The sequence below is a fragment of the Geotrypetes seraphini genome, chromosome 6, assembly GCF_902459505.1.
Source record: "Geotrypetes seraphini chromosome 6, aGeoSer1.1, whole genome shotgun sequence".
Lineage (NCBI taxonomy): Eukaryota > Metazoa > Chordata > Amphibia > Gymnophiona > Dermophiidae > Geotrypetes > Geotrypetes seraphini.
In genome coordinates, this window is record NC_047089.1 from 15,132,299 (window position 1) to 15,152,057 (window position 19,759).

The window sequence follows — 19,759 nt, forward strand, 5'->3', positions numbered from 1 at the left end:
TAGGTGGTTTAAGTTAAGGGGCATGATTAATCTGCTGGCTAGGTTAGAGGGCAGAGGGGAATACAGGACAATCAAGCAATTGTGACATCACTGATGAGGTTGGCTCTTTTTAGGGGGAAGAGGGTACAGGAAAGGAAGGTGGGATAGTGTTCAGAGTCTGGCAGGGACGGGGGAGGCTTGGTTCACAGTCTGGTAGGGAATGGGACTTAGTGCAGGGCATGGAGGGAAGGGGGCTGGGTGCAAAACTTGGCAGGGAGAGGAGCTGAGTGCAGAACCTGGCAATGTAGGACATTTGAATATTAAGCCATCCGACTTATATTTGAGTCAACCATTTTTCCTCCTTTGGGGGGAGGAAATGGGGTCTCAACTTGTATTCGGATCGACTTATATTCGAGTATATACGGTGATCCTAGAGTTCAGGACTACAAGACACATCTACAAGAAAGAAGATTATTGAGGTAAGAACCTAATCTTTCTTTGCAGGTTACTAGGACTATGTAAAGTTGTATCGCTAGCTCTGGATTTTCAGGAGCGGTTTGTCTCGCTGGTGATGCAAGTGACTTAACGTAATAATAATTTATTTATTTATAACCTGCTATACCTTAACAGTTCAGAGCAGTTTACAACAAAGAGAATCTGCCAGACGCAGATGAAATACAAATGGAATTATAACTTGCATAGTTGGGTTTCTTTAGCCAAAATTGTCATATGAAAGAGATTTCACAGGTTTCTTTATACATTTGGTAAGGGTAAGAATTCACAAAGAGGTTTCTCAAACAAATTTGGGTCCGAGCAATAGTGAAATTGCTTCTGAATATTCAAGCCTTAGAACTCAAGAAAGACTCGGACGACTAGATACCAATTCTGGATCTGAAGTCGACTGATGCAGTGCTGAAATTGCCCTGCTTCCGAATAGAGACTGTTCAATCATTGCCTTGGTAGCACTGGGAGAATTTCTAACCTCTCTGGATTTGACAGAGGCTTATTGCATAATCCCAGCTTTCCGGCTCACAGGAAGTTTCTGAGATTGCATGTGCCAGCTTCTAAAGCTTCCATTTCCAGATGGATTCATAAGGCTATTTCTTCATAGTTACATGAAATTTTATAGCACGAAGGGACACCACTTTTGGGTCCTTGGTGTTAGCAGCAGGCTCATCTACCAGAGAAGAGTCCAGAGAAGAGTGACAAAAAAATGGTTAAGGGGCTGGAGGAGTTGCCGTACAGTGAGAGATTGGAGAAACTGGGCCTCTTCTCCCTTGAAAAGAGGAGACATGATCGAAACATTAAAAGTTCTGAAGGGAATAGGCTTAGTAGATAAAGACAGACTGTTCACACTCTCCAAGGTAGGGAGAATGAAAGGACACTCTAAAGTTGAAAGGGGATAGATTCCGTACAAACGTAAGGAAGTTCTTCTTCACCCAGAGACTGGTGGAAAGCTGGAACGCTCTTCTGGAGTCAGTTGTAGGGGAAAACACCCTCCAGGGTTTCAAGACTAAGCTGGACAAGTTCCTGCTAAACTGGGGCGTACACAGGTGAGGCTGGACTCATTTTAGAGCGCTGGTCTTTGACCTGGGGGCCACCACGTGAGCGGGCTGCTGGGCACGATGGACCACTGGTCTGACCCAGCAGCGGCAATTTTTATGTTCTTATGTACAATCCTAGATTCAGGAGACTGCTTTGATACGTTCCACTTGAAAACTTGTATGCCTTTTGCACTAGAAGAGAAGATTAGGTTTTTACCCCAATAATCTTTTTTTCTAGTAGAAAGGCATATGAGTCTTGAAGGCCCGCCCTGTCAGATTTTGATTTAGCCCGCTTACTTTCTCAGACGTGTGTGTGTGTTCTAGATGCTTGACCTTCTCCTGTCAAACAGATCTGAAGAGATCTCCACATTGTCCAGAGATATCCTTGGGGAGGTATGCAGATAACTCTCTGTACTATATATATATATATTTTTAAAATAGCAAATGAATGGGAGACTGCGCAAACCATATAAGTGTTAGTGCCGGTTGCACTCAGGTGGGTGGCTTGTTGGGCTCCACCTTGGGTTTTGGTTTGGGTTTTTTTTTGTCCTATTGACACTGGTTTTCTTAATTGTATTTTTGTTTAATGGCAGAGCAATTTGTTTGGCGAGTTCTTCATGCCCCTCCTCTTTCTTTTTCCTTTTGTAGTGGTTGTCAACTGCTTTGTTATGAACTGAGGAGATTCAAGAGCACAGAGCAGGGATATAGGAGACAGAATGATTAGAGGTGAATTACCCACTTCTTCAAGACTCGTATGCCATTTTACTAGAAAGATTATTGAGATAAGAACCTAATCTTTCCTTTAAACCCACACAGTAAAACATTCATCTATGTTGGTATTAGAATACTTTGAATGTGTTAATATCTTTTGGGGGAAAATCCAAAGAACTGTGTACAGATATCTGAGAATCAAGGAGGAGGGGAGTATTATACAGAAATTTAATACGTGGCATTATCCCAGGACAAGCAGGCAGGTATTCTCACTAGTGGGTGATGTCATCAGACAGAGCCCCGGTACGGACGTCTCACAAGCACGTGTTGCTTGTAGAAACTTAAAGTTTCTAGATGCCCGCACCGCGCATGCGCCGGTGCCTTCCTACCCGGAGATCCGGGCGTGTCTCCTCAGTTCTTTCTTTTCCACGGAGCTGAGAAGTTCAACTTCTTCATGCGCTAGCTGAATTCAGTTAAATTTGCCTTCCTTGTCCGCGTTTTCGTTTTCGTTTCTTTTAATTACTTTAACAGTTCTTTTTCTTTTTCAAAAAAAAAAAAAAAAAAAGGAGAAGATTATTTCCTCCGGCGGGTCGAACGGGCCGGCCACGTGGCTCAGGCCCACGGGCTTCGACCTCGCGGCAGAGATTTTCCGGCCTATGTCCCGGCCAATCACCGGTTTTAAAAAGTGCAGCAAGTGCCAACGCGCGATTTCACTCACGGACCCTCACTGGCGCTGTTTGCAGTGTTTGGGCCCTGACCACATCCCGAAATCGTGCGGGCCTTGCTCTACCCTTACGGCACGCTCTTTCAAGCGGCGTTGCCTATTGTGGGAATCGATGTTCAAGATGGACGCAGCTAAGGATCCCTCAGCCTCCACTTCATCTGATACCTCCCCGGTGCGGGCGAAACCGGCAGCGACTCCTCCTGCATCGAGTGCGGTGAAACCGGCATCGCTCGCCCCGACACCATCCACGAGCTCGACGTCGGTGCCTGCCCCGGTCTCCTCGGTTCAGGTACCTCTTCCTTCCACAGTGCCACCAATGGTCATCAAAGTGCCGAAAGCTACTAAGCAGAAGCACTCGACCTCGAAGGAGCGCGATGCCCGTGCAGGAGGACCCCCTTTCGGTGCGGATCCCTCCCTATCGGCTTCGCTACGGTCCGTGCTGGAAGCTCAATTCGTTGAGCTCATGCAGACCATCGGACCCGGGCTCATCGCTGCCATACAGGGTGACCTCCCGGTACCGGTCCAAAGGGGCGGTCCGCCCCCTCCCCCTCCCCCACACCGTTCGACCTCGACAACCGACGAGGACGAACGAGGGAGGGCGGCGATACCCACGCGGCAAGCCTCGCTTACCGACATGCCGCCATTAGAACCCATTACGCCTCCGCGCCAACATGGGACCAGACCTTCGATCGATACTCGAAGCCCTGGGCATAGTCAGGAAGAGTTCCTCCGTACTCCTTACCAGACTTGGGTAGCATCGCAGGAACCCGCATCGCAAACCCAGTGGCGATCCACTGCTTCCAGCCCTATCCACTTGGGGACCTCGGGAGACCATGCGATGCACAGACGATCCCGATCCCCGTCCCGCCACCGAGACGGGCACCGATCGAGACACTCATCCTGGCACTCCTCACGCTATTCGGAAGTGTCACCGCAGAAAAAACTGCAACGTAGGGGATACTCCTCATCAGAGGCGTCCCCTCCGAGGGGCCCAGAGTACGAGGAGACACCGGTGCCCGATTCTCCTTGTCACTCCCCGATGTCCACGGACCTGGAGGCCTCCTCCTCCGCCAGCCCGTCCCACAGACCGACGCTGGCGGAACAATTGTCCTTCTCATCATTCCTCCGACAAATGGCGGATGATCTGGATGTGACCCTTGACACGGGCTCCCGATACTCCAAAGAGTATCTGGACACCATGCATTTACCTAACCCCCCAACGGAGTCGCTTCGGCTCCCCCTACATAAATTGCTGGATCAGACCTTCATGCAGTGTTTCGAAACACCGTACTCCATACCGGCGATTCCCAGCAAACTCGATGCTCGATACCGCATCGTGCACCATAAAGGGTTCGAGGGCCCCCAACTCTCCCACCAATCCCTGCTGGTCGAGTCCTCCCTAAAACGCTCTCATCCCTCCCAGGTCTACGCCTCTGTACCGCCGGGCCGAGAGGGGAGAACGATGGACAAATTTGGTAGAAAATTCTACCAAAACTCCATGATGGCGTCACGGGTGCTAAACTACAACTTCTTTTTCTCTTCCTATTTGGAGTTCTTCTTGCCGGTGCTCCGCAAGTTCACTCCGTTCATAGACAACCAAGCTCGATTCGAGTTCGAGGAAGTGGTAGCCTCTCTCTCCCAATTACGCCTCCAGCTGATGCAATCCTCCTTCGATGCATTCGAACTCTCGGCACGCGCCGCCGCAAGCGCGGTAGCGATGCGTCGCCTGGCATGGCTCCGTACCATCGATATGGATCCCAACCTTCAGGACAGACTCGCCAACGTACCATGTGCTGGAGCTGACCTGTTCGATGAGTCTATCGAAACTGTTACCAAGAAGCTGTCGGATCATGAAAAATCCTTTCAATCCATCCTGCGGCCCAAACCCAAACCTCAACAGTCTCGACCTTCCAGGCCACCCCTGATTTACCAGCGGTGTTACATGCCCAGACAAACGCCCGCTGCGAGGCAGCCTGCGAAGAGACAACCTCCCCAGAAGTCTCAGCAAAAACCTCAGCCACCGGCCGTACCTAAGGCCCCCCAGCCCTTTTGACGCCCCCCCCGGGAGCATAACCTCGGCCTCTCCCATAGGGGGCCGCCTCCATCTTTTCTACCATCGATGGGAGGCCATAACTACGGACCTATGGGTCCTCACCATCATAAGAGAAGGATACTCTCTTCAATTCAACCAGGTCCCCCCGGACCATCCCCCAAGAGAGTATCCTTCAAGCTCGACGCAGACCGCCCTTCTTCTTCAGGAAGTCCAAACCTTACTCCAGCTTCGGGCTGTCGAGCCGGTCCCGTCAGACCAATTGAACCGAGGGTTTTACTCCCGGTACTTCCTCGTCCCGAAGAAAACGGGCGACCTGCGACCCATTTTAGACCTTCGGGCCCTCAACAAGTTCCTGGTCAAAGAGAAGTTTCGCATGCTGACTTTGGCTTCTCTATACCCCCTCCTCGAGCAGAACGACTGGTTATGCTCCCTGGATCTCAAGGAGGCCTACACTCACATCCCCATTCACCCGGCCTCCCGAAAGTTCCTCAGATTTCGGGTGGGAAATCTGCACCTACAGTATCGAGTGCTACCATTCGGCCTATCTTCGTCCCCCAGAGTCTTCACAAAGTGCCTGGTGGTAGTGGCCGCAGCACTCCGGGACAGGGGTCTACAGGTATTCCCATACCTCGACGACTGGCTCATCAAGGCCCCGTCAGCCCCAGAGGTCACTTCGGCGGCCGTGGCTACAACCTACTTCCTCCAGAATTTGGGCTTCGAGATCAACTTCTCCAAGTCTCATCTACAACCCACCCAGTCCCTCCCCTTCATCGGAGCGGTCCTGGACACCACCCGACTCCGAGCATTCCTACCTCGGCAACGCATGGAGTCTCTTCTTCATCTCTGCCAGTCGGTGTCGACTCGCCAAACCCTACCGGCGAGACAACTGATGGTGCTCCTGGGCCATATGGCCTCCACAGTACATGTGACACCCTTTGCCAGACTCCACCTCAGGATCCCCCAGTGGACCCTGGCATCACAGTGGAATCAGACATCCGATCCACTATCCAAACGCATCTTAGTCACACCTGCTCTTCGGCAGTCTCTACTTTGGTGGATGACCTCTTCGAATCTATCCAGAGGTTTGCTGATGCACTCTCCCCCCCATCAGAAAGTCCTCACGACCGATTCGTCGAATTACGCATGGGGGGCCCATCTGGAGGGTCTCCGCACCCAAGGATTCTGGACCAATGCGGAGAGACTACACCAAATCAATCTACTGGAACTCAGAGCCATCTTCAATGCGCTCCAAGCTTTCCAACACCTACTCCACGACATGGTAATCCTCATTCGCACAGACAATCAGGCCGCCATGTATTATATCAACAAGCAAGGAGGCACGGGCTCGGCCCTCCTTTGCCAGGAAGCTCTACGAGTCTGGGACTGGGCGGTGCGCCACAACACCCTACTCAGAGCAGTATACATCCAGGGGGAGAACAACGTCTTAGCAGACAAACTAAGCCGTCTGCTACAACCGCACGAATGGACTCTCCATTCCAGCCCCCTTCACCAAATCTTCACGCAATGGGGGACGCCTCAGATAGACCTCTTTGCGGCTCCCCACAACGCCAAACTGCCTCAGTTTTGCTCCAGGATTTACACCCCTCATCGCCTCGAGGCAGATGCTTTCCTACTGAACTGGGGGAAACGATTTCTATATGCGTTCCCACCATTCCCGCTGATCCAGAAGACTCTGGTCAAGCTGAAACTCGAACGGGCCACCATGATTCTAATAGCTCCTCGGTGGCCCAGACAACCTTGGTTCTCCCTCCTACTCCAACTCAGCAGCAGGGAACCAGTACCACTTCCAGTGTTTCCTTCACTACTTACTCAACATCAAGGATCACTACTTCATCCCAACCTGCAGTCTCTCCACCTGACAGCTTGGTTCCTCTCAACGTAACCCCTCACCAATTCTCACAAGAAGTGAGGGAGGTCTTGGAAGCTTCCAGGAAGCCCGCCACTCGACAATGCTACTCCCAGAAATGGACCAGATTCTCCTCATGGTGTGTTTCTAAGTCAAAGGAACCTCAGCGAGCTTCCTTATCCTCCGTGCTGGACTATCTCCTACACCTATCTCAATCTGGGCTCAAGTCCACATCCATACGAGTCCACCTGAGCGCTATTGCGGCGTTCCACCAGCCTCTACAAGGGAAACCCCTCTCGGCCCATCCGGTGGTCGCCAGATTTATGAAAGGACTCTTCCATGTTAACCCTCCTCTCAAACCACCCCCAGTGGTTTGGGACCTCAATGTAGTCCTTTCCCACCTCATGAAGCCCCCGTTTGAACCACTCAACAGGGCCCCTCTGAAGTATCTCACCTGGAAAGTGCTTTTCCTTGTAGCCCTTACGTCCGCTCGCAGAGTCAGCGAACTCCAGGCATTGATGGCGGACCCACCATTCACAGTATTCCACCATGACAAGGTGGTCCTCCGCACTCACCCGAAATTCCTGCCTAAGGTGGTCTCCGAATTTCATCTCAACCAATCCATTGTACTTCCAGTATTCTTCCCTAAGCCTCATTCTCACCACGGAGAATCAGCCCTTCACACTCTAGACTGCAAACGTGCCTTGGCTTTCTACCTGGATCGCACCAAGCCACACAGATCCACTCCTCAACTTTTTGTCTCCTTCGATCCTAATAAGCTGGGAAGACCCATATCAAAGCGCACCATCTCTAATTGGATGGTGGCTTGTATCTCTTTCTGCTATGCCCAGGCTGGATTATCACTTCCTTGTAAGGTCACAGCCCATAAGGTCAGAGCAATGGCAGCCTCAGTAGCATTCCTCAGATCAACACCAATCGAGGAAATTTGCAAGGCTGCCACCTGGTCCTCGGTTCACACATTCACCTCACACTATTGTCTGGATACCCTCTCCAGACGGGATGGACAGTTTGGCCAAACAGTATTGAAAAATTTATTCTCTTAAGTCGCCAACTCCCCCTCCATCCCACTGAGGTTAGCTTGGAGGTCACCCACTAGTGAGAATACCTGCCTGCTTGTCCTGGGATAAAGCAATGTTACTTACCGTAACAGTTGTTATCCAGGGACAGCAGGCAGCTATTCTCACGTCCCACCCACCTCCCCTGGGTTGGCTTCTCAGGCTAGCTACCTGAACTGAGGAGACACGCCCGGATCTCCGGGTAGGAAGGCACCGGCGCATGCGCGGTGCGGGCATCTAGAAACTTTAAGTTTCTACAAGCAACACGTGCTTGTGAGACGTCCGTACCGGGGCTCTGTCTGATGACATCACCCACTAGTGAGAATAGCTGCCTGCTGTCCCTGGATAACAACTGTTACGGTAAGTAACATTGCTGTATGCTCTGGCAGGACAGTGAGGACAGCACTTTAATACATTGTGGTTATGTTGATATATTTTCATTTGTAGCATATTGTTTTTAATATGATTTGTTCCACACAAGCACCACATTTCTCTCTAATATTTGGACATCATCTGATTTTCATATTTGGGTCTTCTCCTATGTGTTCTTTTCTTTCAGCTTTTGGATGAATTGCCAATGATCTACAGCAGCTGTGTTCTTGTCTACTGCCTGTAAGTGCTTATGGAAAATCCCCCCACCTTTTTTTTTTTTTAATTGAACCAAAATATGGCATTTTCAAAATCAATCTCAAAAACAAGGCTAAAAAGTCCTACATAACATCAAATGCCATAAAATACAAAAGGATGCTCTAATCACATATTGTCACTCTTCAGTACTTGGCTTAAAGTCTCCCCACAAACCTCACCTCCCACTACCCCAACCAAAAATTCCCCCACCCCCCATCACCCATCTCCATCCATCCCCAAATGCAATATGTTTTCTTTCAGGTATGAGGGTACAAGTGGATTGATTTTTTACTCCATCAAAAATTACAAAGACTAGGGGACACTCAATGAAGTTACAGGAACATACTTTTAAGCCAAGGAAATTTAAATAAAATTATGTTAAGTAACAAACAATAACCCCCTCCCCCCCTCCTCCCCCTTTTCCCTCCAAACAATAACCCCCTCCCCCCTCCTCCCCCTTTTCCCTCACATAGCAAATGGAATAAAATCTTTAAAACAAGTTGTGACAGGAAAATACTTTTAAAACCAATAGGAGGAAATATTTTTTCACTTAGAGAATAGTTAAGCTCTGAAACACGTTGCCAGAGGATGTGGTAACAGCAGTTAATGTAGCTGGTTTTAAAGAAGGTTTGGACAAGTTCTTGGAGGAAAAGTCCATAGTCTGCTGTTGAATCACATGGGTCAGTAGTATGGAATGCTGCTACTATTTGGGTTTTGTTAGATACTTGCGACTTGGACTGGCCTCCGCAAAGATGGGATACTGGCCTAGATGGACTGTTGGTCTGACCCGGTAAGGCTATTCTTATGTTCTTATGACTTGGACAATGTTCTTTATAGGTGCCTGCAGGCGCCTACATTTTTTAATTACTTTATAATTGGTTTTAAATTACATCAATTACTGTGCCATTTACCACCAATTAAACCAATTAAGTTAGGCGGTGGTAGGGCACTTTTTGCCTCCTAACGTATGGCGTGGTTTTGAGAATCAGGCCACTCCTGTGAGAAATGATGGAGGGACTTTATGGAAGTTATATAACTTAATATAATATGGGTGTGGAAATGTCCTTTTATTGGTATGTTTTATGATCATCTTGTTCTGGGAAGGTGGTTTAAAATGGAGGGAGGTTGGTGTGGGGGGGGATATGCCTGGTTGGATAGAGTGGGTGGGTGCAAAGAATAGTCCTTCAATTTCATGGACAATGACCTGCTGATCAGCTCAGAGACACAGCAAACTCCCCCTTCTCCTCTTCTATGCTATTAATCTTTTCCTATTAGCAATGAAGGTCCTCCCTTTTCACTCTTATTCTCTATCTTTTCTCCTTCTGTACTATTAATTATAAAAATATATATATATAAAAATAAAATTATATTGTAAATTGCTGTGATAGCAATCTGCCCCAAGTGTTATATAGGATCTTTAATAAAACTTGAAGTTTGAAACCACATGTACCTACCATTTATGTTGCTATAGTTCTGAGGTACAAGATGTTTTATTTGTTCTTATTTCTCTGAAAATGTTAGTAAAACTAAAAAAAAAAAAAAAAATTTAGGGAAAATGGGACTAGGTTCTCATCATAGTGCTTTAATGCTCTTTTGCTTTTTTTTTCCAGATATGAATGTTTCAAGCACAGAAACTCGTACAACTACCTTCTAGTTTTTATATTAATCCTTTTCAGTTTAATAGTAACAATAGTAAGTACAAGGTTTTTGTTTCAAATTTTTGTCTGGGGAAAGAAAAGCCAAATAGATTTGAAATATTAATTCTAAATCTGTGTTTTGAACCATAGGGTTCTAAATCTGTGTTATGAACTATAGGATATTTACATGCCTGTATATATGTAAAATGTAGTTTAACCTTACTCTGAAAATAATAATAATAACTTTATTTTTTTATACCGCCAACACCCAAAGAGTTCTAGGCGGTTCACAAAGTAAGAAGACTGAACAATTCAGTGATAATATAGTACTCCCCGAAATTCGCGGGGATTCCGTTCTAGGAAGCCCTGCAAATCTTGACAAACTGTGAATACGGTTTTTCGTGGGGGAGACTGGAGAGGGCAGCGGGAGAGGCAGGGGAGAGCAGCTGGAGCGCCGGCGAGTGAAGGAAATCACTCGCTCTATGCTGCGACCGCCTCTTCCTGTACTAAAGTCGGGTGTGTCAAAGCAGCTCCTGATTGGTAAGGCCCGACTTTAGTGCAGGAAGAGGCTGTCGGAGCATACAGTGAGTGATTTCCTTCACTCGCCGGCACTCCGGCTGCTCTCTCCTGCCTCTTCTGGTCGGCAGTCGGAAAATATCGCGAATGACTGGGACCACGAACCGCCAACCGCAAATGACCGGGGGAACACTGTATACTGTTTTATAAAACTATAGTATGAATACTATGATATAATCATCGATCACCAAAGGATCATTTCAAACTAATGGATTATGCCCATAATGAGCTGAGCTAGTATTTTCTATCTCCAGCTGGCAGATAGCAGCTTCTGTCCAGCTTTGTGTCTATTCCTTGGTGGTCTCTTGTCCTTTTCTAAAGGTTCAGTTGAGTCTGGGGTTGAGGTACTAATAAGTTTAAGGTGTAAACTTGGTGATGCCAGATCCTTTCCTTCTCCACTACTACTACTCCTCTGCCTCTTTTCTTCTACCTCTTAAAAAAACAAACAAACATATAAAAGTTTCTCCGGAGACAAACAGGGGTAATACAGGCACACTTGTTGGTGAAGTCCTTTGAGCCTGTGCTCTACCCTAGCTATAGTAAGCTTTTAGCTTACAGAGCATGTGCAGGATGCCCTAAACCTGGAGCCCCTCCCGCAACCTGTCAGTTTTTTTCTTCAACCGTTCCTGTACAGTCGCAGCTTTCCCCTCTTATCTCCTCAGGAAAAAAAGGGGAGGGGCCTTAAGTGCCTGGGCCAATCAGGGCCTTAAGATCCTTCCCTGGTGCATCCCCGCCATTCAGTTGGAGGTGGGCCTGCCGGCCATAGAGAGGAAACATCCCTCTGGCTGGCTAACTTAAAAGGTACTGTGGGGTCCAGGTGGGCTTAGGGGGGGGGGTTTGAGGAGCATGCCCTTCGGTGGTGGTGGTGGTGGGGTACCGGCTGGAGGGACTGCATGGACAGTAGAGGAATGCAGCCACACTTGTCCACCCACCGTCCCCTCATCTTGACTTGTTATATTGCTAAAGACAAAACTTACAGCACGAGGGGAGGGACTCCAGGTGTAGGACATCCTGCACATGCTCAGTAGGCTCAAAGCTAACTAGTTTGCTTACTATCGATGTTAGACTCACTGGTCAGCAAACTACAGACCAGTGAGTCTAACATCGATAGTAAGCAAACTAATGGAAACTCTAATAAAACACCAATTGGATAAGATCCTGAATGAGGAGAATCTACAGGATCCCCGTCAACATGGATTTACAAAAGGGAGATCGTGCCAATCCAACCTGATCAGCTTCTTTGACTGGGTGACAAGGAAGCTGGATATTGGGGAGTCCCTGGACATCGTGTACCTGGACTTTAGCAAAGCATTCGATAGCGTATCACACCGCAGGTTGCTGAGCAAGATGAGTTCTATAGGATTAGGTGACACATTGACGAAATGGGTTGGGAACTGGCTTGGAGGTAGGCTTCAAAGGGTGGTGGTGAACGGCACACCCTCTGAAATGACGGAGGTGATCAGTGGAGTGCCACAGGGCTCGGTCTTGGGCCCAATCCTATTCAACATCTTTATAAGGGACTTGGCAGAAGGGCTTCGGGGTAAAATAACATTATTCGCCGATGACGCCAAACTAAGTAATGTAGTGGGCAAATGCACAATAGATGATGTTTCAATGCCCGACAACATGATGCACGACCTACTCCTACTGGAGCGCTGGTCTAGATCCTGGCAACTCAGCTTCAATGCCAAAAAATGCAAAGTTATGCACCTGGGCAGCCAAAATCCATGCAAGACTTACACCCTAAATGGCGAGATCCTAACAAGAACTGAAGCAGAACGTGACCTAGGGGTGATCGTCAGTGAGGACATGAAGGCTGCCAATCAAGTGGAGCAAGCTTCATCCAAAGCAAGACAAGTCATAGGTTGCATACGCAGGGGTTTCGTCAGCCGAAAGCCGGAAGTCATTATGCCATTGTATAGATCCATGGTGAGGCCCCATCTGGAATACTGTGTGCAATTCTGGAGGCCGCATTATCGCAAGGATGTACTGAGACTGGAGTCGGTTCAGAGAATGGCCACCCGGATGGTCTCGGGACTCAAGGATCTCCCATACGAGGAGCGGCTAAACAAATTGCAGCTATACTCACTCGAGGAGCCCAGAGAGAGGGGGGACATGATCGAGACGTTCAAGTATCTCTCGGGCCGCATAGAGACGGAGGAAGATATCTTCCTTTTCAAGGGTCCCACGACAACAAGAGGGCATCCGTGGAAAATTAGGGGAGGGAAACTACGAGCTGACACCAGGAAATTCTTTTTCACAGAAAGGGTGGTTGATTGCTGGAATAGTCTTCCACTGCATGTGATCGAGGCCAGCAGCGTGCCTGATTTTAAGGCCAAATGGGATCGTCACATGGGATCTATTCACAGGGCGAAGGTAGGGGAGGGATCTATTCACAGGGCGAAGGTAGGGGAGGGACTTTAGGGTGGGCAGACTAGATGGGCCTTGGCCCTTATCTGCCGTCTGTTTCTATGTTTCTCTATGTTTCTATAGCTAGGGAGAGCACCAACCCACAGGCTCAGTCAGAGGACTCCACCAACTAATGTGGCTGCATCCCCCTGCTGTCTACAGAGAACACCTGTTACAGGTAAGTAGCTTTGCTTTCTGAAAGATTTTCTCTGATGTTTTGGTCTTTCAAGTTCCTTGGGACTAAACAGATTGGCAGTCTCTGTTGTGTAATTGTGAATACTTCTTTATCTTATGACTGAACTTTTGAAATGCTGCTCCTGATGTGGGAGTCAGGTTTCAGTGTTGGTTCAATGTAAAACCCTACTTTATTCCTGAGCCTTTGAGTAGTCAATCCCTTCTCGTAAGAACTCTTGCTGGAAGTTTCATTTGCATATTTTTGCTCCTTTTCTCTTACCTCTGAACTGCCTTCCAATTCCTCGGTTGTTTTCCTACAAGCAAGACAGTAAGAGCTTGTTTTTACTTCTTGTGTTTATTTTTCTTTAAATTCAGTCCTTTTTCTACTAATTTGTGTGGCTTATTTTTCGTGCTGCAGAGGATTCCCTTGGGGGACAGCTCTGGCTGTGGGAGATTGCTGACTCTGAGGCAAGGGGTCTGCTTCCAAGGGCTGGCTGCTGCAGTGTACCCATTTGGAAAGCCTGCGTTCATAGTTAGGGAGCTTAGGGACCGTTCTCTTGGGAGCATAGCTTGCTCCAGGTTCACCTGCTATTGGGTTTGAATGCAGGCTCTGTGGCGGTTTGTCCAGGATTGGGGCTGATTGCGTTCCTCCCCCCAATTGCATGCGTGGGCTCTGGAGAGTTTTGAGGTCTCCGACCGGGACGTTGGGCATTCAGAAGAACAGGCTCTTTGTTGATCACAGTGGTGCTCACCTTTCTCCAGGAGCGCCTGGAAAATGGCCCAATAGTCTGCTCTCTCCCCAAGATCCGGAGCGTCCCACAGATCTGGGTCCTGCAGTCCTATGATTGCAGTATAGAGAATGACACAGGGAAAAAATTTATCACTGTTCCCGCCCTGTCCCCGCAAGCTCGTTCCTGTCCTACAAGCTTAGTCCCTGTCCTTGCCCTGCAAACTGTCAGATCCCATCCGCACAAGCCTCGAATAGTTATGATTTTATACTGAACTTATTTTATTAAAGTATAAAAACAGACAATATTCTGTATAATTGTAATTTTATAAACACAAATAATACAGAGCAAGGATCAACAAAAACCCTGTCTCCCCTCCCTTTTATAAATATCCCTCCTCTATTATGAAAACTGAATAAACCAAACTACTACAGAATGCTACATAGAAAAATCAAGCTAACAGAATACTATAGTCACATATGGCAAGAATAATGTTAGGGGAGTGAAACTAGGGAAACTGCCCCCGGTCAGAGAGAAAACCCTAAGCCAGGTAGAAGCAGATGGCAGGCATCTTCCATTTTCTGGCTCGAGTAGAGAAAGTTCTTTGGCTTTCCATCCTGATGTAGCCAGATTTTTTGAAGGGAGTGTTATAGCTGCATCCTCCTATGCGACAATCATTCCCGATGTAGCATCTTAACATTATCTTGTAGGACCTCAGTAAGGCTCCGTTTGAGCCCTTACAAGAGGAGTCACTAATGGATTTTATAGTTACAGTGTTTTTTCCTGTAAACTATCGTAGCAGAGTCTCGAAGAGCCAGGCTTTGTCGTACAGGGAGTTTTCCTCAGATTTACAGGGGCTGACATCTCCCTGTGCATGGTATCTTCTTTTTTGCCACATAAATCAGGAAGTCTGACTGCCTGCGATCCTGGCCATGATTTTGCCGACAATGGCTAAAAGTTTTGGTGTGCTGGCTAATCTTACCTTGTGTCGGAGTACAGGAATTCCAAGTGCTTCTAACACTTTAGTTTATGAGGTCATCCCCATGCAGTTAGCAACTCAGTGCACTAAGGCAGCCCAGCAGCATGACCTTAGTGTAATTCCCTCAGAGGTTGCAGACATTATCCCTGGACAAACAGGCAGCATATGCTCACATGTGGTCGACAGAGCCCCGGTATGGACAGATTTATAAGTATATCACCACTTTAAGAACTTTACAAAGTTTGCAAATTATTGCACCGCACATGTGCGAATGTCTTCCTGCCCGACTTAGGCGCTCATCTCCTCAGTTCTTAGTTTTTTGCGGAAGTAAGAAGTCTTATTTTGCACTTCGGTCAGTTTTTTGCCTTGTTGCCTACCCGCTCTCGTGGTTTTTTCTCCCGTTTTATTTTTCTTTGTAAGAAAAAAAAAGCAGGGTTCTATTTTTTCCCTTTTGCGGGCGTTTGCCAATGGGGCCTTTTTTTCATCTCAGCCATTGAGTTTAATTTGGCTGAGGCGGTCTTCCTGTCAATGTCCCGCCCGTTGACAGAATTCAAGAAGTGCAGCAGGTGCCAACGGCCCATTTCTCTGACTGATCCACATTGCTAGTGTCTCCAGTGCTTTGGCCTGGAACATCGTGTCGAGTCCTGCGCTGGTTGTTCTTCCCTTCAAAAACGCACCATTAAAAGCTGCAAGTTACAGTATTTGGCAGTAACATGGATGGAGATAAATCATCTCAGCCATTGACATCAAAGACGTCTGCATCGACCCCGGTGTTTGAGGACATCGCGCCTCCTTCTGGTAAGCTAGTTAAAAAGCCAACAGCATTGAGTCCAATCATGTTGGCTAAGCAACGACTTCTCCTCTGGCTCGCCTTTTCTCAATCAAGGGTTGCATCATCATCAGTCACCCTTCCCAAGGCGAGCTGAGGCACCTTTTGGTACCGGTGCTTTTTTTTTTCAGGAAAAGCTGGATGTGCTTTTCCGCCTAGAATTTGGGAACATGTTTCGCCTCATGATGCCGACACCAACTGTCTCGGTACCGGCTCGGCCTGAGCATGATGCCACAAGATCTTCCAGTGCTGCCGATGGCTCTTCGGTACCACATCAAAGCACCTCTCGACGATCCTGCACAGCTTCTCCTCATCATTCAAGTTTGTCCAAGCATCGTCAATCATCTCCTACTCGTCATTCTCATTTCAGCAAGTGTTTTTCTAAAAGGACACACCATGTTTCTGAACGTCACAGATCTACGATTTCAGTTCCGTCTCTAAGAAACATCGTTCCTCGCATCACAAGCAGCAGAGTCTTTATGAGCGTGCTTCTAAGCACCCACAATCTCCGACTTCCTCTTCGTCATCTGACCAGTACAGGTCCAAGTATAAACATCGTCACAGCTTGTCTTCGCAACCATTGAGTGACTCTTATCTTTAGTCTGATTCAGATGCCAACTTTTTTCTCCTACTACTACTGAGGCTTATGGCATGTCTGAAGAGAAATCTCCTTCTGAGTCTTGCTTTTACCACATTTATTAGAAAATTGTGTAAAGATCTATCTGTCAAGCTTGAGGCTGATTCTGCTTATATTGCTGAGTTCCTGGAAACTCTAGATTACAATCAACCTCCTAAAAACTCCAATTATCCCAGGACAAGCAGGCAGCCTATTCTCACATATGGGTGACCTCATCCACAGAGCCTGGATGCGGACAGCTTCACAAGCAGACCTGCTTGTAGAACTTTAGAAAGTTGCGACTGCCGCACCGTGCATGTGCGAGTGCCTTCCCGCCCAGTGCAGGGCGCTCGTCTCCTCAGTTCTCAGTTTTCCACTGAGCCAAAAAGTCCTATTTCGACGCCCTGTGCTAGACTTAGTTCTACTTCGTGCCTTCTCACCGCGGCTCGTGTTTTATTTTCTTTCAGGGTTGCTGTGTTTTTCTTGCGCATTTTTATTATTATTATTTTTTTCTTTTGGATGGGGTGTGGGGGGGGAACCCCTCCCCCCTCCACCCCTGATCCCTGTCCTCCTTCACCAAGAACAAGCAGCAGTATCAGGCTGAAACACAAGACAGAAAAACAAGTTAACTATTGCTCTGATCATAGGGGCAAGGGAGGTCAGCCCCAAGTTGGTCCCCAGAATCAATCTGGTCAGCTCTTCTGCACCGGATCCTATTAGGGGCAAAACTAGTACTGGTATTAGGTTTGTCACAACACTCACATTCCCATTCATCCAGCCTCTCAACAGTTCCTCAGATTGGGAAATCTGCATTTCCTCAGGTGGGAAATCTGCATTTTCAGTACACATTTCAGCCTGGCTTCATCTCCTCCAAGAGTGTTCACCAAGTGCCTAGTTGTAGTAGCAGCAGCTCTGCGGAACCATGGGCTCCAGGTGTTCCCGTACCTGGACGACTGGCTCATCAAGGATTCAACATCTCAAGGTGTTATTGTAGCGACCCTACGGACTATGTGGTTCCTACAAAGTTTGGGGTTTAAAATCAACTTTCCCAAATCCCAGCTACAGCCCTCTCAGACTTTACAGTTCATCGGAGCTGTACTGGACACTGTCCAACTCAGAGCATTCCTTCCTCAACAACGTCAGGATGCTCATTTATCTCTGCCACAAAGTGTCTTCCTTGGCTACAATTTCAGCAAGACACATGATGGTTCTCCTAGGTCACATGGCCTCTACAGTTCACGTGACTCCTTTTTCCAGACTTCACCTCAATTCCTCAGTGGACCCTGCATCTGAGTGGGCGCAGGCTTGTGGCCCACTCTCTCAACATATTACAGTAACTCCTTCGTTGAGATAGTCTCTCCACTGGTGGATGCTCTCTTCCAATAATAATTTATTTCTTGTATATCGCTATACCAAAAGTTCGAAGTGGTTCACAACATACAGCCAATATTTAAAATACAGAATAAACATATAGCCAATAATTGGAAAATCACAGAAACCTTAGTTACACTTTTGGTGGAATTCATTATGTCATATATTTAAAATGGAACGAGCAATAGCAGTACAAAGAGGGACATATACTAACTTTATAAAAATATGGGGGCCATTGGCAAAATATTGTGGTGAATAGTCATCATTTCTTCTCTTTTCCTTTTCTTTTTTAGCACACTAAAGGGGGGGAGGGAGTTGGGAATAATTTTACATAATATGTTATAATATGCTATATAATATGTGTATATTCCTATTGAAAATATGATAAAGGATGGGTGGTTGGGGGGGTTATTGCATCACTAGATTTTTATTTGGTAGATATTAATGTGCTATTGTGGAATAATTTGTATAATATATTCTTTTGTGCACTTGCTGTTCAGTTTGAAAAAGAATAAAGAATTAAAAAAAAATAAAATACAGAATAAAACAGAGGGGCATAATCGAAAGGGACGTTTTAAGTCCGTTTACATCCATCTCGCAAGCTGTCCAAAGTAAAAAAAAACAAACAAAAAAACAGCTTAAGACACATTTCGAAAGATACGTCCAACTTTTTTTTTGTTTCGAAAATCGTCTAATTATACGTCCTGCCGATCTGATCGTCCAAGCCACTAAATCGTCTATCTTTATACCACATTTTCGTCCAACTTTCCGTCCAAGTCCAAAACGCCTAGAACAAGCCCTGTTGGACGTGGGAAGGGTCTGCAAAGTGATGGACTGCACACCCGGACATGCCACCTAAATAGTGGGGTACCTTACAGGGCACTGCTGTGAACTTCACAAAAAGGGTGCATGTCTTCTCCTCCCTACAACTCCCTTATAGGTTACGGTGAGCCCCCCCCCCAAACCACTTCCAGAATCCCCTAGACCCACTTATCTACCACCCCAATAGCCCTAATGGCTGCAGGAGCCACTTATATGCCTGTACAAAAGGGTTTTGGGGGTGTATAGGGGAGTGCACATGTTTAAGTATCAATGCAGTGATTATAGGGGCTTATGGGCATGGGTCCTCCTCTCCATGAGTCCCTAACCCACCCCCAAGACGACTTAAGCTGCGTTTGGGCTGGACGACTAGTCTTTCCTATGCCAGGCGGCCAGGTGATGATGGTCCGGAGGCTGAATTTTAAAGTTATGATTAAAATTTTAATGGGGGTGGAGGGGGTTGGTGATCACTGGGGTAGTGTGTGAGGGTCCGTTTTATGTGTTTGCAGTGCTTATCTGGTAACTTTGGGTGGCTTTTGCGACTTAAACCATGTTTTACATGGTCTAAGTCACAATGTCCAAGTTCCGTCTAGGCTCTGTTGTAAAATTTTCAGTTATACATGCTGTACGACTAAGTCTAAGCTGGCCCACATCCCGCCCAACTCCCGCCCTCGACATGCCTCCCGAAACGCCCCGTTCAGCGGCACTATGAAGGCCTAGGTGGTTTAAAAATACGTCCAAAACCTGTTTTTATTATCGGCACTTGGACATTTTTCAGAAATGTTCGTCCAAGTGCCGACTTAGGCCGGTTTTTGGACATTTTTCTCTTTCGATTATGAGCCCCTTAGTGTCTAAATACAGAATAAAAACAATAAGTAAAAAGGATATATCAGATAAAATCAGTAAAAGTTAAGACAATAGCTCAATTGGTAAGTAGAAAGCTGTTAAAAATCATAGTAGATTTGACAGTAACATAACTAGGAGGAAAACATATCAAACAGGCGTGTTTTTAGTGATTTTCTAAAATCAAAATAGGAAGT

At 47.1% G+C, this 19,759-nt stretch overlaps 1 protein-coding gene across 1 annotated transcript in view; it reads left to right on the plus strand.

Annotated features, from left to right (window-relative positions):
- ACER3 (alkaline ceramidase 3) overlaps positions 1-19,759 on the plus strand; it is a 79,899-nt gene that overhangs the window by 26,918 nt on the left and 33,222 nt on the right. Inside the window, exons 4-5 of the mRNA XM_033950129.1 lie at positions 8,514-8,566; positions 10,192-10,273. Coding sequence (XP_033806020.1) covers positions 8,514-8,566; positions 10,192-10,273 — 135 coding nt within the window. The remainder of the gene's footprint in view (positions 1-8,513; positions 8,567-10,191; positions 10,274-19,759) is intronic.